At 31.9% G+C, this 27,480-nt stretch overlaps 1 protein-coding gene across 2 annotated transcripts in view; it reads left to right on the top strand.

The window, feature by feature from the left end:
- The window catches only part of LOC145269132 (neuropeptide prohormone-4-like), a 422,569-nt gene that overhangs the window by 394,806 nt on the left and 283 nt on the right, over positions 1-27,480 (top strand). For both annotated transcript variants that reach the window (XM_080124736.1, XM_080124737.1), the window contains exon 5: positions 27,258-27,480. This exon is cut by the window's right edge and continues 283 nt beyond it. In XM_080124736.1, the coding sequence (XP_079980862.1) occupies positions 27,258-27,451 (194 nt within the window). In that variant the 3' untranslated portion in view covers positions 27,452-27,480. The remainder of the gene's footprint in view (positions 1-27,257) is intronic.

Genomic DNA, 27,480 nt, shown 5'->3' with positions numbered 1-27,480 from the left:
GATGCAATTCTCTATCTATATAAAAGCCAAGTACATCCAAGGATGGAATACTGCTGCCATATCTGGGCAGAAGCTGCTAAAAACAGCCTATCCTGCCTTGACATAGTACAAAATAGACTTCGTGGCTTAGTGAGGGATGCCCTTTTCTCTACCCTGCAACCTCTCTCCCACAGAAGAGACGTTGCGAGCCTATCCTTGTTTTATCGTTATTTCCATGGCAGGTGCTCGTCTGAACTCCAATCTCTGGTATCCCATCGCCAATCTTTCACGAAAAACACCCGTCTAGCTGAATCCACTGTGAAAAATTTCCCCCACTCTTTATCTGTGCCTAAATCAAAACGTGAATTCCATGAACAAAGCTTCTTTCTTTGAACCGCATGCCTGTGGAACTCTGTTCCTTCCGCCTGCTTCCCACCTGACTGCAACTTAGATGTCTTCAAATCCAACGTTAACAAATTCCTAAAGAACCGCCCCCTTAAGTAAACACTTCATCAAATCTCCACACTAACTTACTGTACTTGCAATAACCCTTATCCCAGAGTGGCTTCCGGGCCTTGATAAGTGGTGACCACTGTGTAAAACAAAATGTATATATATATAAATATAAATATATATATATATATATACGTAAGCCATTTAAAAAAGAAATTTTTTTTAAATATCTCCCATTTGTTAGGTACCTAAATTCCATTATTTCCCGATGATTAATGTTCTGGACGTTACCCTCATCCTTAACAATAGCACATACGAACCCTACCACAAACCTAACCAAAAAACTTTCTACATAGATTACCGATCAACCCATCCAAAATGCATGAAGAAAGCACTGATCCCCAACATTTCTTAAAGAGTCTCAGAACTTTCTAAGAATGAGAACCTTTTTGAAAAAACAAGGAATACGACAATGAGGCCCTTAGGAGATCAGGATACAACGGCAAAATTGAATATAACAGCAACAATAATAGTAACTACAAATCTAACTACGTAATCTCGTACAGCATGGCAATGAGAGCTAGAAAAAAAACCTAAGACCAATAAGGAAAACGTTTAAAATGATCATAAGAATAGAAACAGAGGGAAAAATAATAACAGCAAAACAGGGAAGGATGAGTGTCGTACTATTAATAAGCGAAATAGCCGCAAGAGACAGGTTTGGTTCAATCCACCATTCAGCGACTCCGACTCCTAACACTACTCGCCCGACTCCGACTCCTAACACTACTCGCCCGACTCCGACTCCTAACACTACTCGCCCGACTCCGACTCCTAACACTACTCGCCCGACTCCGACTCCTAACACTACTCGCCCGACTCCGACTCCTAACATTATATTATAGACCAAAACTTTCCGCGGATGATAAACTAGGCAAAATAATAAATAGAAACTCTGTAAAATTATCTTTCTTAACGTCCAGAAACTTAACTAACACTATAATCAGATCCAACAATAGAAAAATCAGCAAATTAAGGAACAACAACGAACTAGCTTCAAACGAAAATATACCAATTATATGTAATTGCAGAATATCTGAAAATTGTCCGTTGGATGGGAAATGTCTAAACTCGGAAATAGTGTACAAATGCGAGACAAAAACCGATAACACTAAGAAGATATATCTGGGAGCCACGGGAACAGTGTTTAAGGACAGATGCAGAAATCGCGTAGTATCATTTAAAAAGGAACATGAGATAGAAACTAATAGAGATGGCGTAAACGACAGCAGAGGGGGCACAAAAATAAGCATTAGTAATAAAAACAAAAAGAAAAATACCATTGCATTAGGTGACTGGATTAGGGAACTTAACAGAAATAATGAAAATGTTGAATTAAAATTGTCAGTAGTGGACAGGGGGAGAAAGTACAGCCTTGGGAAATCAAAAAGGTACAATCTATGTTTATTGAAAACCTTCTACATTGTGAATTCCAAAGAGGAAATTTTGAATAAAAGACTTGATGCCACACAGGATGCCTTCACAGAAATAGATGTCTGCTATCACGCCTTAAATGTAACTGAGGCAAAACCTTTTTACAACAATAAGAATCATCGGATGCCAGGATTAAATTTTAAAGTAAAATTAAATAGGTAAAATTGTTACAATATAAATGAAGGATCCAAATCTAACATGCGAATATAGTCTCCTTTCTTCTGAAAGAAATATAAATAAAGTATATAGCCCATCTAAGAATGTGTTTTTTTTTGTTTTTTTCTCCATAATGGCACCCATTCTTGTATTTAGTTGTAGCAGTATTAACAGTAAAATTAGTAACACCCTCTTCAAATCAATAAAACAACTCAGCAATTAATCTAGTTATTATTAAAAATTAAATTAGCAACTTGAGAGCTGTTAATCCATTTAAATATTAATTCAATTGATTTTGTCGTCTGAGACCCTAGGTTAGGGTTAGGGTTAGGGTTAGGTTAGTAGAATCCATGCTTACTTATTCTCCTACTTCACTCCATGGTCTAAGTGTTTTTCACCCATAAATGCAGGAGTAGACATCTTCCCACCGGAGTAAAACACACTTGGAGCCGTGGGTGGTATTGTTGTTGTAAGAATAGTAATTAGATACAATATTTTATTTATTTATTTATTTAGACAACCCAAGAACACAACGCATGAACTATATGACAGGAGCAGCAAAAGTGATTAATAACAGATGTGGGCTAAACACATCCCATTCCTTTAGATCAAAAACATAATTTTATACTTAATTTGTTAAACAAGCCATTGTAGCACGTTCTGGATCCATCTAATTAAATTAATTATTAAATCATAGTCGCCTTCGATAATCAATGAACCGAAAACACAAACGGTCTGAATTACCTCCCTTTAACCATTATAAGAAACAAAATCGACCCAGTTTCAAACAGAATTAACTAGCAGTACTTAACAACTTAATTGGATTATCTCCCTTCAAATCATCCCAAGCAACGACACAAAAACATCTTTCAATTAGAATAACTATGAATTTTCAGACAGTAAATAGATTAGAACACTTCACCCGAAATGTCCTACAAGGTTTATATATATTTAATACACCCATTTTACTTTATTCTCATATTCAATCAAATTCTAAACCGGAAATGGTATTATATCCATGTACCAATAAAACGATAATGTATAAACATTACTTGCCACTGATACGAAACTAAAACTAACCGTAACATCCTTACAAGGTTGTTACGAACATGATATAAATATAGATACGAAATATAAAATAAATTATTTTTACAAAATATCAATCATCGGGAAATAAAGGAATTTAGGAACCCAACAATATAAAAAAAAAACAATTTTTTCTTTTTTAAATGGCTTAGGGCTCTCCGTAAAAACTTCACACAACTCTGTTCTTAAATAAGGATACGAGAATTAGGCGATACATTAATATTTAAATGGGCTTTTCCGTAACCACAACCAAGGTAAATGTTTCTCGCATGATTTTCCCGTTAGTGACCCCCCCCCATTTTTTCTTTCTCTTCAAAAAATATTACAAACGAAGGCAAAATTAAAAATAAACAACTTTTGAATCCTAGAGTGGATGAAACGCCGAATATTCAGTATAGCTTACTTGCCATATCTATTTTATAAATTACTATATATATATATATATATATATATATATATATATATATGTGTGTGTGTGTGTGTGTGTGTGTGTGTGTGTGTGTGTGGATGTGTGTGTGTGTACACACACATATATATGTATGTGCATATACATATAAAAATATATATAAGTGAAAGTGTCTGTCTGTGTGTCTGTCCGTGTACATTTCCCTACGCAATAACTCTGTCAATTTTCAGTACCCGTCGTTGACTGGGTTCAAAAACAGCCTATAGAAAATGGACTCTGATAGCTGAAAGTATGATAGGTTATGAAAAGGAAGGGTTGTAAAGAGATAGCTTCGAATTTGGGGTATCCAAACCAAAGCAAAATATGATGAAAGTAAAAATAAAATAGATAAAACCCATAATTTATTATACCATACCTGTTCACACTGAAACATTTATTTCAATGTTCTGTGGATCTATATTAAAAAACCTTGTTAAACTTTGTGACATATTTCAATTCTATGGGGGTCAGGCGCGAATTTTATTATACCATATTTCTTCAAACTGAAACATAATTATCAAAGTATACTTACGCAGATAGATATGAAAAGTCTTTATTAAAGTTTGTGCCTATTTCCATTCTATGGAGGCCAGGCGCGAACGCAGACCCCACAATTTTATTATACCATCCCTATTTGAGTTAAAACATACTTATCAAAATATAATGATGTACATCTATATCAAAAACACTTGTAAACGTTTTTTAATTTTTTATTTCCATACTTTGTTGACAAGGCGCGAACGCAGACCCCACAATTTTAATGAATCATCATTATGCCAGATAAAACATACTCATTCCTGTGTCTCGAGGCATCTTCTATCATAATATATAATCAGTTTTCTAAAATAGTCAACTATATAGGAGCCTATTCGTGACCAGTCACACAAACACACACACACACACACATTCAGCTTTATATATATATATATATATATATATATATATATATATATATATATATATAAGAGTAGGTAGTAGTTTGCTTGAAGCATTGTCGGTAAAGAGATATATAGAATTTTTTTAAAGCCAAAGACAATGCGGGGAAAGACCGGAATTATGAAAGTAAAGGAAGAAAAACAAACAAATATAGACGGGTGTGCTTGAATAGAGGAGTGTCTAGCCTTTATTCGTCTATCTTTCCTCACCTCATAAATAATTATACATTCCGGTCTTTCCCCGCATTGTCTTTGGCTTTAAAAAATCTCTCTCTCTCTCTCTCTCTCTCTATATATATATATATATATATATATATATATATATATATATATATATATATATATATATATAACGCGAAAAATAGTCACACACTTTTAGAATACATTTATTTTGAATAAAATTGAACAGACAAATTTGAAAACTTGGAATGATATTTAAAATTTTCAAATTTATCTTTTAAATTTTGTTCAAAATAAATGTGTGTGACTATCTTTTTTCTTTAATTTTCCCGCTCGAAACTAGAACGAAGCACAGTTAAAATAACCGGACAGCACGTACATTCAACTGATTTTGACCATCTTATAATTTATTCCTTACTTTGGGGCGACAGTGCATGAACAAAAAAAGAACGATTAAAAAGTTTTCCACGTGTCTGAATATCTTATATTTCTAAATTTTAAGTCTGTAGATAAAAAAATATGTTAAGTATATGTGTCACGCGTTGAAGCTGTCACACACGGACACACACGCATGACAGCTGGTAGCCGAAACACGCTTAACGATTTGGGGTCAAGCTGTCAAAACTGATGTCGCCGCTGGTAAAAGGTGAAGTATTTGTGTCTCATAGCTGCCGAGCTTATAGCTCAGCGGAAAGGCAAGGGGGAGAGAAGCTAACATCTAGCAAGTGAAGTAACATTAGACGAGATGTTTTATCCTCCTACCCTCCTGTTCACCCTCTCCGTCTCTAGCTTGATGTACGCACACGAGGTAATAACAAAGAAAATAATATTTATATATTTTTTTTATAAAAAGAAAACGAAGTTGCGTTACAAGTTTATCTGACTGACAAAAAGTCGACAGACGTGCATGCGACTACACCACATATAGGTTGAGAAGTGTCCCTCTAACACACACAACCCCCCTTACACATTTTCAGTTTTATAGGTATATAAACTACGTATCTAGCGCCCATACTGGAGGAGGTGACGTCGTTGCGGGGCTTAACAAGCTGAAGTTGGTGGCAAGGCTGCAGAAGATCGAGAATGTAGCCACGTTAATACCAATGTATTTGGAAGGAAGTGCTCTAGCGGTCTATCTAGAAATGGGAGAGACGGATCAGGCCATTGCTGAGAGCATTGAAAGCCGGTTAAAGACCGCATTTTCCGAGAGCGCATTTGAGGCTTACAACAAGCTCAAAAGAGTCACCTGGACTGGGAAGTCTGTGTACGTGGCAGAGATAAGGCGACTAGCAGGATTAGCTGGATATGGGTGATGCAGCCTTGAGAAAACTGTAAAGCTGGCGCTTGTAACTGGTTTCCCTGATCGCATCTCCATGGAACTGCAACGACTTACCATGGAGGTGGAGGAGGGGACTATTTGTTTGGGAAGTCAAGGTGCTTCTGCACTTACTGACCCGCGATTACCACGGTTTTTGCTGGGTTTTTGTCACGTATCTTGAATAACATAACTATGAGAATACTGTTCATCCATCAAGTTACATTCCTGAAAACTATTTAATGTAAACACTTCAACTATAAATATCTATTTCGCTTCAATGGCATTTTTTCGGACATTCTACTTTTACCAATCATAATGATCAACCATTATAATACTTTCCGGTGTTTTCCGGTAGACTAACAATATACAAGCTGTTCATGTAATAAGAATTGTACCTAGTAATTTACTCCCGTTCGTCTGTTTGCAATTTTCTTAATAACCACGCCTTGGATTTTTTTTTTTAATTTTGCACGTAAATTAGTCATGGCGAAAATAAATTTCTACCAAAACATATTTTTCCAGGATAATCCTGGTTGCCCTCCCCATAGGGGGGCAATATAGGGGTAAAATTGTCCCCAAATCGTTCATCTGTTCATCCATTCACACTTTTCTCAATAAGGACGTCCTGGATTTTTTGAAAGTTTGAACAAACATTTGTCATGATGAAAGTGAATTCTTCACTCGTGGAGGAGGACCTTGCATGCTCGGTATGTTTAATCCAGCCGAAGTTTTATTTCTCATTGCGTTTCAGACGCATACACTTATTATTAAAAATCATCTTGAAGGTCCAAATAATTATTATAAGCGATACGATAAGAATGATGTTAACTACTATTCCTCTCTGATCATAGTTAACTGAACGAGAACAATATATCCTCGTAGATTAAATAGTTCGAGATTTTTTGGTCAAAGATTTTCTACTTCGAAAAAAAGAGCTAAAGAGGCTCGGAGCTTACATCAACCGCACGTTGTAAAAATTCTAAGATGAGAGCAATTGTCTGACTCATCTACGTAACCTATCAACTCCAAATTTTTATAACTCAGACGAAATAAACGATAGAAGAATGTACAATGAGAAGGTTTGTTACACATCCCTCGTAGTTGTCTCCATTATTCATGCTCGGCTTCGTTCCTTCATATTCAACAACTGATGAAAATAACCGTAAAAAGGTTGGCCGAATATTCTTTAATTTTTAACGGACGCACTGTCTGTTTTTAGCTAATACCGATCTATAAAGTTTAGTTTTTGTTATAAATTTGGATGAAATAAAAGAATTAATTTTAATTGCGCAAGTAAGGCTTAGAGTTAGGGTTAGGATTAGGTTATGGTTGGATTAGGGTTAGGTTGGGTTGGGTTGGATTGATTGGGTTGGGGTGGAGTTCGGTTAAGGTTAGGGTAATTTAACAATTTTCATGCCTTGGATGAAATGCTTTTCTAACTTATATATATATATATATATATATATATATATATATATATATATATATATATATATATATATATTACATAGAGGTCACCACTTATCAAAGCCCGGTAGCCAGGTTAAGGTTAGATGTAGGGTTGGGTTAGGGCAGGGTTATGGTTAGGGTTCGGGTTGGGTTAGATTTAGGGTTAGGGTTAAGTTGTGGTTAGAGTTGGGTTAGGGTAATGGTTAGGGTTAATATTGGGGTGGAGTTGGGTTAGGTTAGGGTTAAGTTGGGTTAGAGTTAGGGTTAGGGTTAGGGTTAGGGTTAAGTTTGGGTTGGGTTATGGTTAGGGTTCGTTAGGGTTGGGTTAGGGTTAGGGTTAGGGTTAAGGTTAGGGTTAATATTGGGTTAGGTTAGGGTTAGGGTTAGGGTTAGGTTTGGGTTGGGTTAGAGTTAGGGTTAGGGTTAGGGTTAAGTTTGGGTTGGGTTATGGTTAGGGTTAGGGTTAGGGTTAAGGTTAGGGTTAATATTGGGTTAGGTTAGGGTTAGGGTTAGGGTTAGGTTTGGGTTGGGTTAGGGTTAGGGTTAGGGTTAAGTTTGGGTTGGGTTATGGTTAGGGTTAGGGTTAGGGTTAGGGTTAAGGTTAATATTGGGTTAGGTTAGGGTTAGGGTTAGGGTTAGGTTTGGGTTGGGTTAGATACACGTTTGTAATTTTATTGTATTTCCATGTTTTTTTCTGTTTGTCTTGTATTTCTAAACGTTTCACCATCGAGCGTTTACGGTTATTCCCATCAGCGATAAACCCGTGGAAACTGCACAAGTGAATGCAGATGTACGGACATTCGTTGACGTACACATGAAATATTATTTAAACAAGATTTATAATAAATTAATTTTAAAAAATAATTCAAATTTTCTCGAATTACGCAATTTTTTAATCTAATATATAAAGGGCTATATGTTTAGCTGTCTGTCGGTCTGTATTTCCAGATTTTCAAACTCCATGTCTACCGAAACTAAAAGTCGCAGAATGGCGCTAGGGGCCTCAAATGATTGGATTGTTTTTACGGACAGTTCTCTTATGCGTCTTTAGTCAGTTAAAATTGTTTTTAAGGGCGTCAAAAAGAGTCAAAATTTAAAAAATCGTTAAATATTTTATACATTCAACTTAGTTTATTTTAAATTTGTAATTTTTAATCAGTTTATATGAGTGTCACGTTGGTACAGTGGTAACGTCACCAGCTTTGAATGCTACAGTTTTTCTTTCGGTTTCGATTCTAGCTGATGGCACCCCAATTTTTTTGTTGTTTTTACTTTGGAAATCACAACTCTATAATAATATATATGAAATCTGGACAAATTAAAATATCATATTTAAGCGTATTTCACGACCAGGTAAAGGAGGGCAAAGAAGACCCCCCTCCCTCGGTAGTTCTATATATAAAAGGCTGTAGTTCTGTCCGTCTCTATATTTTCAAACTCTATCTCCCCCGAAACTAAAAGCCGTAAAGCGGCGCTAGGGGACTCAAATGATTGGATTTTTACGGATCGCTCTTTTATGGGGTCTTTAGCCGGTTAAAATAGTTTTTGAATGGTTAAAAATAGGTCAAATTGAAAACAAATTGTTATACATTTTGTACATTCAACTTAGTTTATTTTTAACTAGCATTTCAGCCCGGCGTTACCCGGGTGCTTGGAGGTGTATGTTGAGCAAAAAAAAAAAAAGAAAAAAAGCGGTCAATTTTTTTAAACTTTGACCCCTATTATGACCCCTTAACATTTATTGCTTTGGAGTCAAATTGAATTATTAAGTTAGATCCATGTCCAAGGAATCTATATCTAAAATAGCAAGTGTTTAGACACAAAATTGTCGGAGGAGTTTGGTAGAGTTCTCAAAGGTCAAATCGTTGAACCTTGACCCCTTAACAGCCAAATCTCTGGCCGAAAACCAATCACATAAATTTTTCCAAATCTCAGTACCTTGTATATCAAATTTCGAGTCTGTAGACTTTAAATTGACAGAGTTATTGCGTAGGGAAATGTACACAGTCAGATAGACACACAGACACACAAACACGTTCACTTTTATAGATAGATTTAACATTTTTTAATCAGTTCATGTACAGTTTTGCTTTCGGTTTCCATTCTTAGCTGATGGCATGAAATTTTATTTTTTTTTACTTTTGAAGTCACGACTCTATAATAATATATACGAAATCTGAACGAATTAAAATATCATATTTAAGCATAGTTTACGGCCGGGCAAAGCCGAGCGCCCTCCTCCCCCGCTAGTTAACCTCTCTATATTTTTTAATATTAAGTAGTTAATGGAACTTAATCACGAAATTGGATAGGAATGTATAATTCCCCAGTGAAAGTGCATATACGGCATAATCACGTTGACACACCGGTTCAGCAACGTTGAGCCTGGTCATTATTAAAATGGGTGACCAATTTGGGAATACCAGGTGCTGTATGTAGAAGGACGTCGACAACTCCCTGCAAAAAGCTTCAAAAATCTAACGTCGTCATCTCGCCTAACGGGGATATACATGCGACTGGGGACCGCTTGTGAATTTCATACTCTCATGAGACTTCCTCCTTCGGAGGAAGCCGGTTAAACCCTGAATAGGGTTGGTGCTGACTACACACACACACACACACAGTGAATGCGAAACTAGGATAGCGGTAAAGGAAGGACTATTATTTTTTTCAGAAACATCGTTCCTGAAATGCGAGATGTACAAAAAATATTATTTTTTACATACAACACAATCACGTTGACACATCGGTTCCCGGCAGATCACCGAAGTTAAGCAATGATGAACCTGGCCAGTACCAGATGGGTGACCATTTAGGAAAACTTAGCGCTGTATGCACCTTGCCGGGTCATAAGAAACGGGAATACGTATTAAAAGAAACAGTTGTGTCGGAATAAACTTGGTATATAGGATATTCAGACACGTGGAAAACTTTTTAATCGATTGCCGTTGGGAAACAAGGCCTGCTGAGGGGTAAACATTGGACGAATTCTTCCATTATACTAATCTGAATAGAAGGCTCCACCATAATTTGAAGCTCTGAAAAATTTAAGAGTATTGAGCACCAATACGTCAATAGAGGAATTACCAAAGCATAATGGTAAATCACGAGCATACTTTTTGGATCACGGAAGTTAAGCTACGATGATCCGACCAGTACCAGATGGTGACCATTTAGGAAGACTAGGCGCTGTATCTACCGAGTAATAAAACATTCCAGGTTTGTATCTGGAGTCGCATTAATTCACTGGGATAGATGCAACCTTAGGAGAAGGTAACTCTCAACACATATGGGCGACGGATTCGGGATATCTCAGCGATTTAGAGCACTCTCTTGCCTGGCGATTTGCCCGGAAACCGTTACCTGCTCTCCGGCGCCATAGTATACTTTCTGGTTCAAGCATAGCGTACACGTCTGGTTGTCGAAAATTCTGAAAAAGCAAAAAACTAAGCACATCTTTTTTTTTTTTTTTGTAAATCCAATATTTCACTAAAAATAGTCTCATCAGGGTAATAAGTCCGGTTCGTAGTTTTTTTTATTTTAAAACTAACAAAAACAATAGAAAATAAACAAATAAATAAATTAAATAAACATTAATATACATAAACGATTACACATATATGTATATATATATATATATATATATATATGTATATATATGTGCATATATGTATGTACACATATGTATATTTATATATATAAAAAAAAGAAAAAGAAAGAAATGTCTGCCTTAAACCACTAAACTAGTTTTAAAACAGATCCTTTGTTCGATAAAATGCATGCCCATTGGCTGATAGGAAGGGGCGCGGTGGATACTAGAAAGCTGATTGGCTAACTAAAACCCTCAACAGAAGAGGACCATATAAAAACAATAAACAACCACAGAATTCGCGCATAAGCCTGACGAATCCTAGTGTGGATGAAACGCCGAATATTCAGTGTAGCTTAATCGCCATATATATATATATATATATATATATATATATATATATATATATATATATATATATATATATATAAAAAAGTGAACGTGTCTGTGTGTCTGTATGTGTGTGTACATTTCCCTACGCAATAACTCTGTCAATTTTCAGTCTACAGACTCGAAATTTGATATACACGGTACTGAGATTTGGGAAAATCTTTGTAATCAGTTTTCGGCCAGAAATTTCGCCAATATGACCTTTGAGAACTCTACTAAATTCCTCCGCCAATTTTGGGTCTAAACACTTGAAATTTTAGATATAGGTTTCTAGGACATGGATTTAACTTAATAACTTTATTTGTGCTACAAATAATAAATGTTAAGGAGTCATAATAGGGGTCAATGTGAAAAAAATTGACCTTTTTTTTTCTTTCCTCGATATACATCTCCAAACAGCCGGGCAACGCCGGGCTGAAATGCTAGTTTACAATTTTAAAAAAAGACGTAAAATTTAAACTTGACGCAAATATTTTCTTCGTTTGCATATTTTAAAACTAAACATTAATCAGAAGTAACTCTTCCAAATGTCAGCTGACGTGATATTGTAAACAAACACAGACGGAACTTGATGAGCGACATTATTATTTGTTTCCTTGTTTTGCGAATTAGTCTACCGGGCAAATTATTCCTCGTAATATATAATAATCCATAGAGGATTGATTCTATAATAATACATACGCAATCTGCATAAATTAAAATATCATATTGTACGACCGGGCAACGCCGGGCTACCAGCTAGAATAATATTCATACGAAACCGTATATGTCAAACTGTGTCGGTATAAATTTTTAATTTTCGAGTGCTATAATTGATAGCAGCAACAATTACGTAAGTGCGAAACTCCGTACTTAAAGCGTGCATTGCTATACATGCAGAGCGAAATAGCAATGCACATTATTAAAAAAAAATGCTAATTAAATGTTTATGGTGACAGACAGTGTAGCGTGTCGGTGTAAATGTCGCAAATAAACAGATAGAGATGCACATAAAAATAAATCCCCAATTAACGAAATCAATTTAAAAGATATATATATATATATATATATGTATATATATATATGTATATATATATATATATATATATATATATATATATATATATATATATATATTAGTCCTCGCGCGAAAGAGCAGGACACAAAATGTTTTAAATAATAATAATAATAATAGAATAGCAATAACAAAGTCTTTCGCTAGCGAGGACTACTAATGAGCGTAACCAGTTATACAGTCCTTTTGAAATTTTCATCTCTATTTTTTTCGTTATCTACTGAATATTTTTTATGAAACGTATATGAAATATGTTCCTTATTAAATTGAAACGAAGTTTTTTTAAAAATTAAATCTAAAAAAGTTATTTTAAAGTTTTTGTTAAAAAAATCAGATTTTCTTATTATTCAGACATGTATGACAAGGAGAGAGTTGCAAAAAAGAGTTGTGGAGTGAGGAGAATTACATACTGAAAGAGAGAGAATATTCAGACCTGTAATAATACAAAGAGGGTGTTGCAAAAATGAGTTGTGGTGTGAGGAGAAATACAATCTGAAATAGAGAGTAGGAGAGTTTTTATAAATACATACAAAATCACATTCATCTTTTTTTAAATCCAAATTAATAAATTAAATAAAATATAATCTTAAAAAGATAGGATACAAAATAGAAAAGCATTTCATCCAAGGCATGAAAATTGTTAAACAAAATTTTTTTACTATAGGCTTTAAAAACAAAGGTACAAGATTCAATTTGAAATTTATTTATCTTCAAAGTGCACTTTTATACATTTTACAAAGTAAGGTATTAAATTAGCATACCTTACTTTGTAAAATTTATAAAAGTACACTTTGAAGATAAATAAATTTCAAATTGAATCTTGTACCTTTATTTTTAAAGCCTATAGTAAAAACATTTTGTTTAACAATTTTCATGGCTTGAATGAAATGCTTTTCTAACTTGTATATATATATATATATATATATATATATATATATATATATATATATATATATATATATTACATAGAGGTCACCACTTATCAAAGCCCGGAAGCCACTCGGGGATAAGGGTTATTGCGTGCACAGTAATCAATAGGATAGTATCATAGTAATCGTTAGTATTGAAGATTTGATAAAGTGTCTTACTTAAGGGGGCGATTTATCAGGAATTTGTTTATGTTGAACTTGAAGACAACCAAGTTGTAGTCAGGTGGGAAACATGGCAAACAGAAGCTTTGCTTATGGAATCTACGCTTTGATTTATGCACAGATAAAGAGTGGAGAAAATTAATGACAGTGGTTTCAGCTAGACGGGTGTTTATCGTGAAAGATTCGAGAGGGGTTAGAGATTGGAGCACTTGCCATGGAAATAACGATAAAACAAAGACAGGAGCGCAACGTCTCTTCAGTGGGAGAGAGACTGCAGGGAAGAGAAAAGGGCATCCCCCACTAAGCCACGAAGTATGTTTTGTACTCTGTCAAGTTAGGATAGGCTGTTTTTTAGCAGCTCCTGTCAGATGTGGCAGCAGTACTCCATCCTTGGGCGTATTTGGCTTTTATATAGATAGAGAATTGCATAAGTAATGAGATATCTTCTGGAGCGGTAGAAGGATCCTACCATTTTCCCAGCGACCTGGGCAACAGACTTGATGTACGTGTTCCATTTCAGATCAGGAGTAAAGGTCAAACCCAGCAGCTGTAATATTATATACATATATAATAAATTCCACAGCCAAATAACAACGCAGCCCACAAGAGCTATGACAGTCAACGAACCAAAAGTCCAAGACTCCAGTTTCATCCTAATTTGGGCTCATCAATTAGACACTGTGTTTTTTAATAGAATTTCTTGTGTGCGGGGCGCTTGCTCAGTTGGTAGAGTGCTTGCCTCGCATACACGAGGCTCGGGTTTTGACTCCTGAGTTCGGTTGTGTCTAACTGATGAGCCCAAATGAGGGCGAAACTCTAGTCTTAGACTTCTGGTTCGCTGACTGTCATAGCTCTTTTGGGCTGCGACGTTATTTGGCTGTAGAAGTTATTATATATAATCTCTCACATTCTGAATATATATATATATATATATATATATATATATATATATAATATAAAGCTGAACGGCTGTGTGTGTGTGTGTGTGTGTGTGTGTGTGTGTATGTGCGGTCACGAATAGGCTCCTATACGGTTGACTAGTTTAAAAAACTGATTACATATAATCAAAGAAGATGTATCGAGGATCAGGAATGGGTATGTTAGGTCTGGCAGAACCGTGGTTCATGAAAATTGTGGGGTCTGCGTTCGCGCCTGCGCCCCCCCCCCCAAAGTATGAAGATAAAAGTGAAAAAAAAACCTTTCCAAGGGTTTTTCATTTTTTTTTATATAGATGTACATAAGAATACTTTGATAGGTATGTTTCAACTTAAATAGGGTGGTATAATAAAATTGTGGGGTCTGCGTTCGCGCCTGTACTCCATGGAAACATGGCCCATATTTAATAAAGACTTTTCATATCTATTTGCATAAGTATACTTTGATAATTATGTTTCAGTTTGAAGAAATATGGTATAATAAAATTATTGCGTGTTCGTTCGCGCCTGACCTCCATAGAACGTAAATATGTCACAAAGTTTAACAAGGTTTTTTAAAAGGAGTTAGGGTCCACACTAACACTTTAACTTTAATCTTAATTCATGTTAGCTTTTATTTATTTTTTTTAGTTGAATCATATTGTGTCGAATAAATTCACCTCATAAATTCACGTTCTTATTAAAGTGAAAGCCCCCCCCAAAAAAAAGTCGGAACTTTAGACAATTCTCGACACAAATTTTGCATAACTCTTTTTTTTCTTTCTCCACTTGCACGTGGCACTCTTTCGGAAATAGATAAATAGATAAATAATAACAAAAATAAGAACTGTACTTGTTATCGCGTCAAAAGAAGGAAAAAATACTGCTCACGTGATTACGTGTCTTTTTAAAAACATTTGCATAACCTTTTTATTTTTATTTATATATCTGTTTAAATTTCTTTTGTCAGTGTACTAGAAGGAATTTAGTTGATTACAACCCTTTCTGCGTGTTATTTACATTACAATAGAATCCGACGGCGCAATACTATACCGCTCAATACGGTAAAACTGAAACGAAACTGTTCTGTTTGAAAAGGGCGCCATTTTCTTCTTATTCATATTTATATCGATACATTGCTTTAAAAAACTAAAGTAATTTACCTGTTTTAATATCCCATTTTGCTATTTCGGATTATTTTACTAAAGTAAGTAAAGCTTCATTATTTTTCAAAACTGTTTTTGTTTCTTTGTTTTTCGATATTTCGTCGATATTATTTAGTAAGAGTGTTTAGCAGAAAAGCCAACAAACGACTATCCAAAAAAATATCCGAAAAAATAAATATACAACCATAGTCAATAAAAATTCAGTTCATGTTTTTTTTGTTTTGAAATAGTTTTTAATGCTCTTTACCTGAAATAATTTCAGCGAACCGAATACGAAATTTGAGGCGAAAACTATTTAAATGAATTTTTATATAAACTATACATGCCATAATCGAATATTCGTAAAGCACAAAATAACAGAAAACATTATAATATGTTTATAAATATTCCTTACGTTGACGGAACTCTCTTAAATTGTTAACACAGAATGCTCAGGCGCCCCTCCTTCAAATTGAAAACGGGGCTCTCCATTTCAAAGTCGCTGCCATTTTGATATTTTTAAACCCGTTCGGGAATTAAAAAAAAACAATTATCTTACAAACTACTAAAAATACAAACCAATGAACTTTTCTACCATAAAAGTAACTTTTATTTACTATGGTAACATTTATTTCTTGTATATTTATATTATATATATATATATATAACATTTTCTCTTTGTAAGGAAACATCATTTTGTTGGTCACTCTTCGCTACGAATGGAAACAAAGTTGATATAAAAAAATATATTTTCGCGAACATTATCTTTACTTTCATCATATTTTGCTTAGGGTAAAATTTTTGAGTATCAAAACCTATCTCTTTACAACCCCCTCCTTTTCATAACCTATCATACTTTCATCAATCACAGTCCATTTTCTGTAGGCTGTTTTTGAACCCAGTCAACAATGCGTACTTCTGCTAGTATATATACATACATATATAAATAAGTAAATTCTTGGTACAGCAAAATGGAAGGAGAAATTTCAGAGGAAACATAATTTAATTTAAATACCAAAGAAAACAAAAAAAAACGGGCAGGTGAAATTATTAAAATTTCCTTAAGGCCTTATCGTCTGACCCTCTAAGAGGAAACGTCAGAATGATAAATTAAAAACTAAGAAACGAATGAGGGAAGAAGGGAATTTGGTTTCAGTTGGAAGACCAGTGAGAAAAAAAAATCTCACTGTTCAGGTGGTTTTAAATCAATAAATATTTCCAACTAATGTTTTAAAATCTTTTGTCTACACAGGCTAGATCGAGAGTTATTAATGACTAACGCCTCAATGATATTGAGATGATAGTTCGACCTCGCACTGTATAAAACAGAACACCACCAATCGGAATATTGATCAGAACACCTATTTATACTCATCAGGTAATTACCAATGGTGGACTCATGAGCTTGGGAGTGCCCGGATGTTCTCGAAACCTGGTGTAGTCGAATATCCCGAGGGATATGTTGGGATATTCTCATTTCCAATCTTTGGGATGTTTTGCCAACGTAGTCAGCTCCACACTGACAAACAAATTTATAAAAAACAGAATTCTTTTGAATGGTTGGCAAAACATCTTTACGAAAAGAAGAGAAAAAGGTTCGAGTTGTGTAAACTACTCTAAGCATAGTAGCTGGAAAACAACGTTGAGGAGCAGAAGAAATCCTTTTAACAATATGAAGGCCAACAGGACCTAACCATGGTAATTTTAAATAAATGGGACAACGTGATGGACCAATACGTTTAACACTATTAAATGTAGCAATTTTACGTTCAATAGTAGTTTTTATTATATTTATGGGATATCCATTGCTAAGAAAAATATTTGTGATTTCACCAAGTTCCGCATCAAGACGGTTCGGTGAACAAATCATAAGTGCACGATGTGTAAGAGCGCTAATGAGGTTTATTTTTATAGACTGAGGAGCAAAGGAAAACCAATTAAGATAGAGCCCTGTAAATGTAGGTTTTCTGTATACAGAGGTCTCAAACGTAGAACCAACTTTAGAAACACGAACATCGAGGAATGGGAGAGAGCCACAGTCCTCGACCTCCATAGTAAATTGTAACGATGGATGCAAGTTGCAAAGAAGACGAAGAAACTGTTCAGCTTCACTCCGTGAGGGAAAGCATGCAAAAGTGTCATCAACGTAGCGTGTATAGAATGTTGGTTTAGTAATTTTGGAAAATAATTCGTTTTCTAAAAATCCAACGAAAATGTTGGCTAGCGAAGGACCAAGATAAGACTATCCACCTATCTTGTGCTTCCTTTTTAAAATTAAATATGTTTTTAACTCTTTTTCAAGATTTTTTAACCTGTTTTATTAATCATTTGTTCATATATATATATTTATATATATATATATATATATATATATATATATATATATATACATGAAGTTCACATGTTGTCAAACTTTGTCAAACTTTGTCAAACTGTAATACATTAAAAAGTGACATTGTATATATATATATATATATATATATATATATATATATATATATATATATATATTATTTTTAAAATATAATTATCCACTGACACGTGTTTCGTCGTCCAAGGGGGTACCAGGTTGGTCAATGGGAAAATTATTCCCAACAAGCATTTAGGTAAAAATGCACTTTCGTATAAATACTTGAATTAATTCTAGAAAGTATCGCTAACAAAAACAAATAAAAAAACATCTATATATTCATATATATATATATATATATATATATATATAGATAGATAGATAGATAGATAGATAGATAGATATTAGGTCGGTGCAAAAATAATGTCGTCTTTTTACGTTCAACTTCACAAGATCATAACTCCTTATATAATAAACTTTATCAATTGAAATGAGAACCATTTTGCCAACAAGAAACAGGGTTATTTATCCCATTAGCATAGAAATCCGAAGCTCTGGAAGCGATGAAGTCAGTGAAATCCGATTCGGCATCATCTCGGTTTTTAAATTATTTTTCGCACAGGAAGTTGTCGAGATGCATGAAAAAGTGATAATCGGTGGGCGAGAGGTCCGGTGAATATGGCGGATGAGGCAGAGTCTCGTAGCCCAATTCGCTCAGCTTCTGCAGGGTCAGTTGAGCAACATGAAGATCAGGAGTAAAGGTAAATCCTAGAAGCCTGTCAAAACATGGAGTCTCCCCAAGACGAGAGCCATCCATTTCAACTGATGTCAGATGAGGATCATAGCGCTGATGAGCTTGGTTTTAGATGCATTAAAAGTAACCAGCCACCTCTTCCCCCACTGTACCACGCGCTGAAGATCAGAGGAGAGAGAATCAGAGAGAACTTTGTCATTTACGTCCTTTGATGTGTTGGCATATATGGTCGTGTCATCAGCATAGATGTCAACGAATGATTTAAGTATGTGTTTTGGGAGATCATTGATGTAGATCAGGAAGAGAGTTGGGCCCAGGATGGACCCCTGAGGGACTCCAGCATTAATACTATATATATATATATATATATATATATATATATATATATATATATATATATATATATATGTATGACGTTTCTGAAATTTTTAGATAAGGATCGGTTATTCATATTATTTTGATTCATTGCACTACTGTTGAGTGTGATTTTCACAACGCTTCGATCGATGTAACCTCCGACCTTCTTCAGGTGTATCTTGTCGAACTCGTGAATGTTTCTATCGAATTCGGAAATTTGGACGGAATTTCGAGCGGAACCCTTTATTTACTTCACGGGGGTAGTATGCTCTTGTTCCGTCAGCCATGACTGGATAGAGGTCCTAAGTAATTCGCATTTGTATTTTTCGATCGCCCACACTGAGGATTGAACGTTCAACCTTCAGGAGAACATCACTTTTTACAATTGATTTTTCCACGGGTCCTTGCGCAAGTCATGGAACATCTGACAAACATAAAAATCCGACGACTCCCACGTACCAACCTGCTACTTTTAACCCCTTAGCAACTCTTTTTTTTTCGGATGAAAACTGATTACATTTTTCCACGTGTCTGAATATCCTATGTACCAAGTTTCAAGCCTATAGATCAAAAATTCGTTGAGTATATAGATTAGGAAGTGTCCTTACACACACACAGACACATTCTCACTTTTATAACTATACTAGAAGGCAGCCTGGCGTTGCCTGGTCGTAAAATACGTCTAAATACTTTTCTTCATACAGAAATTGAGATGTGCGCATGCGCGTCACATGTGTTTTCTAAACAGTTCGCTTCTTGTAAGTAAAAAAAAATAATACTCGAATTGAGATTGAAACCAAAACCTAAAGACAGTGAGTCAAGTCCGATAACCATTAGACCAGGTTGTATAGGATCTTTACATGTGTGTAGCGAAATTGACAATAACAGAACTGAGGGCAAATAAAGAGCTTACCTCGGATAGTCTGTTGTTGTGTTGCGGGCCGAGAGGAAGAGAGTGGAAGAGAGTTCCAAGATGGCGTCCATGGGTTTTTATTGGCGTTTATCCCATGCAATTCTCGCAGAATCGCGTGTGCTCTCGCACGATTATGTAAATATATAATTCTCGGTCGCTATAAAGGCAGGACGCTTGGAAGCAGTCAGGCAGTGTTTTGCAGATTGTGTGTTGGTGGTTCTGGCGGTTGGATTGTTCTTTGTGACGAACCACGAATCTGCCAGAAGCGAATTTTCTTCTGCCTTTTTTTTCTATCTCCTTCTTCTTCCTCTTCTTTTTCTTCCTCTTTTTTTTCTTCTTTTTCTTTTTTTTCTTTCTCTACGGTCGTTATAGCCAAGAAATCCCTCTCTTCTAGAGGTAGACGGTGCAGGGCGAAACTGACTATTTCCTATCTTTGTTCCTGATTTTTGCTTACTAGATTTTGCTACAAGCTACTTTTAAAACCTACTTATTCTTAACATAAGAAAGCTGTCATGTTTCTCGACCGCGCATATTTGGCAAACTGATAAAAATCTGACAGCCCCCATGTACCAATTTTCTAATTTTGACCCATTTAGCGGCTCTTTTTTTCTGGATTAAAACCGATTAAACTTTTTCCACGTGTCTGAATAGCCTATATACCAAATTTCAAGTCTATAGATAAATAATCCGTTGAGTATATCGGTTGAGAAGTGTCTTCACACACATTCTCACTTTTATAGATACGTAGGTTTATTGATTTCTTTACATTCTGTAGAAAAGTAGAATAAAATGTTTTTTATATATTATTTCGACATTATAGATACGTAGGTTTATTGATTTTTTTACATTCTGTAGAAAAGTAGAATAAAATGTTTTTATATATTATTTCGACATTATAGATACGTAGGTTTATTGATTTTTTTACATTCTGTAGAAAAGTAGAATAAAATGTTTTTATATATTATTTCGACATTATAGATACGTAGGTTTATTGATTTTTTTACATTCTGTAGAAAAGTAGAATAAAATGTTTTTATATATTATTTCGACATTATAGATACGTAGGTTTATTGATTTTTTTACATTCTGTAGAAAAGTAGAATAAAATGTTTTTATATATTATTTCGACATTATAGATACGTAGGTTTATTGATTTCTTTACATTCTGTAGAAAAGTAGAATAAAATGTTTTTATATATTATTTCGACATTATAGATACGTAGGTTTATTGATTTTTTTACATTCTGTAGAAAAGTAGAATAAAATGTTTTTATATATTATTTCGGCATTATAGATACGTAGGTTTATTGATTTCTTTACATTCTGTAGAAAAGTAGAATAAAATGTTTTTTATATATTATTTCGGCATTATAGATACGTAGGTTTATTGATTTCTTTACATTCTTTAGAAAAGTAGAATAAAATGTTTTTATATATTATTTCGGCATTATAGATACGTAGGTTTATTGATTTTTTTACATTCTGTAGAAAAGTAGAATAAAATGTTTTTATATATTATTTCGGCATTATAGATACGTAGGTTTATTGATTTTTTTACATTCTTTAGAAAAGTAGAATAAAATGTTTTTTATATATTATTTCGACATTATAGATACGTAGGTTTATTGATTTTTTTACATTCTTTAGAAAAGTAGAATAAAATGTTTTTATATATTATTTCGACATTATAGATACGTAGGTTTATTGATTTCTTTACATTCTTTAGAAAAGTAGAATAAAATGTTTTTATATATTATTTCGACATTATAGATACGTAGGTTTATTGATTTCTTTACATTCTGTAGAAAAGTAGAATAAAATGTTTTTATATATTATTTCGACATTATAGATACGTAGGTTTATTGATTTTTTTACATTCTGTAGAAAAGTAGAATAAAATGTTTTTATATATTATTTCGGCATTATAGATACGTAGGTTTATTGATTTCTTTACATTCTGTAGAAAAGTAGAATAAAATGTTTTTTATATATTATTTCGGCATTATAGATACGTAGGTTTATTGATTTCTTTACATTCTTTAGAAAAGTAGAATAAAATGTTTTTTATATATTATTTCGACATTATAGATACGTAGGTTTATTGATTTTTTTACATTCTGTAGAAAAGTAGAATAAAATGTTTTTATATATTATTTCGGCATTATAGATAAGTAGGTTATTGATTTTTTTACATTCTGTAGAAAAGTAGAATAAAATGTTTTTATATATTATTTCGGCATTATAGATAAGTAGGTTATTGATTTTTTTACATTCTGTAGAAAAGTAGAATAAAATGTTTTTTATATATTATTTCGACATTATAGATACGTAGGTTTATTGATTTCTTTACATTCTGTAGAAAAGTAGAATAAAATGTTTTTATATATTATTTCGACATTATAGATACGTAGGTTTATTGATTTCTTTACATTCTTTAGAAAAGTAGAATAAAATGTTTTTATATATTATTTCGGCATTATAGATACGTAGGTTTATTGATTTCTTTACATTCTTTAGAAAAGTAGAATAAAATGTTTTTTATATATTATTTCGACATTATAGATAAGTAGGTTATTGATTTTTTTACATTCTGTAGAAAAGTAGAATAAAATGTTTTTTATATATTATTTCGACATTATAGATACGTAGGTTTATTGATTTCTTTACATTCTGTAGAAAAGTAGAATAAAATGTTTTTATATATTATTTCGACATTATAGATACGTAGGTTTATTGATTTCTTTACATTCTTTAGAAAAGTAGAATAAAATGTTTTTATATATTATTTCGACATTATAGATACGTAGGTTTATTGATTTCTTTACATTCTTTAGAAAAGTAGAATAAAATGTTTTTTATATATTATTTCGGCATTATAGATAAGTAGGTTATTGATTTTTTTACATTCTGTAGAAAAGTAGAATAAAATGTTTTTTATATATTATTTCGGCATTATAGATACGTAGGTTTATTGATTTCTTTACGTTCTTTAGAAAAGTAGAATAAAATGTTTTTTATATATTATTTCGGCATTATAGATAAGTAGGTTATTGATTTTTTTACATTCTGTAGAAAAGTAGAATAAAATGTTTTTTATATATTATTTCGGCATTATAGATACGTAGGTTTATTGATTTCTTTACATTCTGTAGAAAAGTAGAATAAAATGTTTTTTATATATTATTTCGACATTATAGATAAGTAGGTTATTGATTTTTTTACATTCTGTAGAAAAGTAGAATAAAATGTTTTTTATATATTATTTCGACATTATAGATACGTAGGTTATTGATTTCTTTACATTCTTTAGAAAAGTAGAATAAAATGTTTTTTATATATTATTTCGACATTATAGATACGTAGGTTATTGATTTCTTTACATTCTGTAGAAAAGTAGAATAAAATGTTTTTTATATATTATTTCGGCATTATAGATACGTAGGTTTATTGATTTCTTTACATTCTGTAGAAAAGTAGAATAAAATGTTTTTATATATTATTTCGACATTATAGATACGTAGGTTTATTGATTTCTTTACATTCTTTAGAAAAGTAGAATAAAATGTTTTTATATATTATTTCGACATTATAGATACGTAGGTTTATTGATTTCTTTACATTCTGTAGAAAAGTAGAATAAAATGTTTTTATATATTATTTCGACATTATAGATACGTAGGTTTATTGATTTCTTTACATTCTTTAGAAAAGTAGAATAAAATGTTTTTATATATTATTTCGACATTATAGATACGTAGGTTTATTGATTTCTTTACATTCTTTAGAAAAGTAGAATAAAATGTTTTTATATATTATTTCGGCATTATAGATACGTAGGTTTATTGATTTCTTTACATTCTTTAGAAAAGTAGAATAAAATGTTTTTAATATATTATTTCGGCATTATAGATACGTAGGTTTATTGATTTCTTTACATTCTTTAGAAAAGTAGAATAAAATGTTTTTAATATATTATTTCGACATTATAGATACGTAGGTTATTGATTTCTTTACATTCTGTAGAAAAGTAGAATAAAATGTTTTTATATATTATTTCGGCATTATAGATACGTAGGTTTATTGATTTCTTTACATTCTTTAGAAAAGTAGAATAAAATGTTTTTTATATATTATTTCGACATTATAGATACGTAGGTTATTGATTTCTTTACATTCTGTAGAAAAGTAGAATAAAATGTTTTTTATATATTATTTCGGCATTATAGATACGTAGGTTTATTGATTTCTTTACATTCTTTAGAAAAGTAGAATAAAATGTTTTTATATATTATTTCGGCATTATAGATACGTAGGTTTATTGATTTCTTTACATTCTGTAGAAAAGTAGAATAAAATGTTTTTATATATTATTTCGGCATTATAGATACGTAGGTTTATTGATTTCTTTACATTCTTTAGAAAAGTAGAATAAAATGTTTTTAATATATTATTTCGGCATTATAGATACGTAGGTTATTGATTTCTTTACATTCTGTAGAAAAGTAGAATAAAATGTTTTTATATATTATTTCGGCATTATAGATACGTAGGTTTATTGATTTCTTTACATTCTGTAGAAAAGTAGAATAAAATGTTTTTTATATATTATTTCGGCATTATAGATACGTAGGTTTATTGATTTCTTTACATTCTGTAGAAAAGTAGAATAAAATGTTTTTTATATATTATTTCGGCATTATAGATACGTAGGTTTATTGATTTCTTTACATTCTGTAGAAAAGTAGAATAAAATGTTTTTTATATATTATTTCGGCATTATAGATACGTAGGTTTATTGATTTCTTTACATTCTTCAGAAAAGTAGAATAAAATGTTTTTTATATATTATTTCGGCATTATAGATACGTAGGTTTATTGATTTCTTTACATTCTTTAGAAAAGTAGAATAAAATGTTTTTATATATTATTTCGGCATTATAGATACGTAGGTTTATTGATTTCTTTACATTCTTTAGAAAAGTAGAATAAAATGTTTTTAATATATTATTTCGACATTATAGATACGTAGGTTATTGATTTCTTTACATTCTGTAGAAAAGTAGAATAAAATGTTTTTATATATTATTTCGGCATTATAGATACGTAGGTTTATTGATTTCTTTACATTCTGTAGAAAAGTAGAATAAAATGTTTTTTATATATTATTTCGGCATTATAGATACGTAGGTTTATTGATTTCTTTACATTCTTTAGAAAAGTAGAATAAAATGTTTTTTATATATTATTTCGGCATTATAGATACGTAGGTTTATTGATTTCTTTACATTCTTTAGAAAAGTAGAATAAAATGTTTTTATATATTATTTCGGCATTATAGATACGTAGGTTTATTGATTTCTTTACATTCTGTAGAAAAGTAGAATAAAATGTTTTTATATATTATTTCGGCATTATAGATACGTAGGTTTATTGATTTCTTTACATTCTGTAGAAAAGTAGAATAAAATGTTTTTTGTATATTATTTCGGCATTATAGATACGTAGGTTTATTGATTTCTGTACATTCTGTAGAAAAGTAGAATAAAATGTTTTTTATATATTATTTCGACATTATAGATACGTAGGTTTATTGATTTCTTTACATTCTTTAGAAAAGTAGAATAAAATGTTTTTTATATATTATTTCGGCATTATAGATACGTAGGTTTATTGATTTCTTTACATTCTTTAGAAAAGTAGAATAAAATGTTTTTTATATATTATTTCGGCATTATAGATACGTAGGTTTATTGATTTCTTTACATTCTGTAGAAAAGTAGAATAAAATGTTTTTTATATATTATTTCGGCATTATAGATACGTAGGTTTATTGATTTCTGTACATTCTGTAGAAAAGTAGAATAAAATGTTTTTTATATATTATTTCGACATTATAGATACGTAGGTTTATTGATTTCTTTACATTCTTTAGAAAAGTAGAATAAAATGTTTTTTATATATTATTTCGGCATTATAGATACGTAGGTTTATTGATTTCTTTACATTCTTTAGAAAAGTAGAATAAAATGTTTTTTATATATTATTTCGGCATTATAGATACGTAGGTTTATTGATTTCTTTACATTCTGTAGAAAAGTAGAATAAAATGTTTTTTATATATTATTTCGACATTATAGATACGTAGGTTTATTGATTTCTTTACATTCTTTAGAAAAGTAGAATAAAATGTTTTTTATATATTATTTCGGCATTATAGATACGTAGGTTTATTGATTTCTTTACATTCTTTAGAAAAGTAGAATAAAATGTTTTTATATATTATTTCGACATTATAGATACGTAGGTTTATTGATTTCTTTACATTCTTTAGAAAAGTAGAATAAAATGTTTTTATATATTATTTCGGCATTATAGATACGTAGGTTTATTGATTTTTTTACATTCTTTAGAAAAGTAGAATAAAATGTTTTTTATATATTATTTCGACATTATAGATACGTAGGTTTATTGATTTCTTTACATTCTTTAGAAAAGTAGAATAAAATGTTTTTATATATTATTTCGACATTGTAGATACGTAGGTTTATTGATTTCTTTACATTCTGTAGAAAAGTAGAATAAAATGTTTTTATATATTATTTCGACATTATAGATACGTAGGTTTATTGATTTCTTTACATTCTTTAGAAAAGTAGAATAAAATGTTTTTATATATTATTTCGACATTATAGATACGTAGGTTTATTGATTTCTTTACATTCTGTAGAAAAGTAGAATAAAATGTTTTTATATATTATTTCGACATTATAGATACGTAGGTTTATTGATTTCTTTACATTCTTTAGAAAAGTAGAATAAAATGTTTTTATATATTATTTCGGCATTATAGATACGTAGGTTTATTGATTTCTTTACATTCTTTAGAAAAGTAGAATAAAATGTTTTTATATATTATTTCGGCATTATAGATACGTAGGTTTATTGATTTCTTTACATTCTGTAGAAAAGTAGAATAAAATGTTTTTATATATTATTTCGACATTATAGATACGTAGGTTTATTGATTTCTTTACATTCTTTAGAAAAGTAGAATAAAATGTTTTTTATATATTATTTCGGCATTATAGATACGTAGGTTTATTGATTTCTTTACATTCTGTAGAAAAGTAGAATAAAATGTTTTTTATATATTATTTCGACATTACTAAGTGACAATATTTCTTCTCCTTGTTTTCCTTTTGTAGCTGCCGGCAGCATGGAAGACCTTAAGATCATCCTGGGTCTCAGCGACGAAGCCGAAAAGAACATCCGAATGGCACTGATGGCGTCCGAGGAAGATGACCCCCGATCCATGACGGCCCTTGGCATGCCCGACAGATCGTGGCCAGCGACATCTCAGCTTTTTATGAACTTAATCGAAACTGGATTTGAATTGTAGACAAGAAACCTTCGCCCCCATCCCACCTT

Source organism: Euprymna scolopes, chromosome 45, assembly GCF_053919585.1.
Source record: "Euprymna scolopes isolate OS-2025 chromosome 45, ASM5391958v1, whole genome shotgun sequence".
NCBI classification, from domain to species: domain Eukaryota; kingdom Metazoa; phylum Mollusca; class Cephalopoda; order Sepiida; family Sepiolidae; genus Euprymna; species Euprymna scolopes.
The sequence above is the reverse complement of the archived record's forward strand: the minus strand, read 5'-3'. Positions and strand labels throughout refer to the sequence as shown.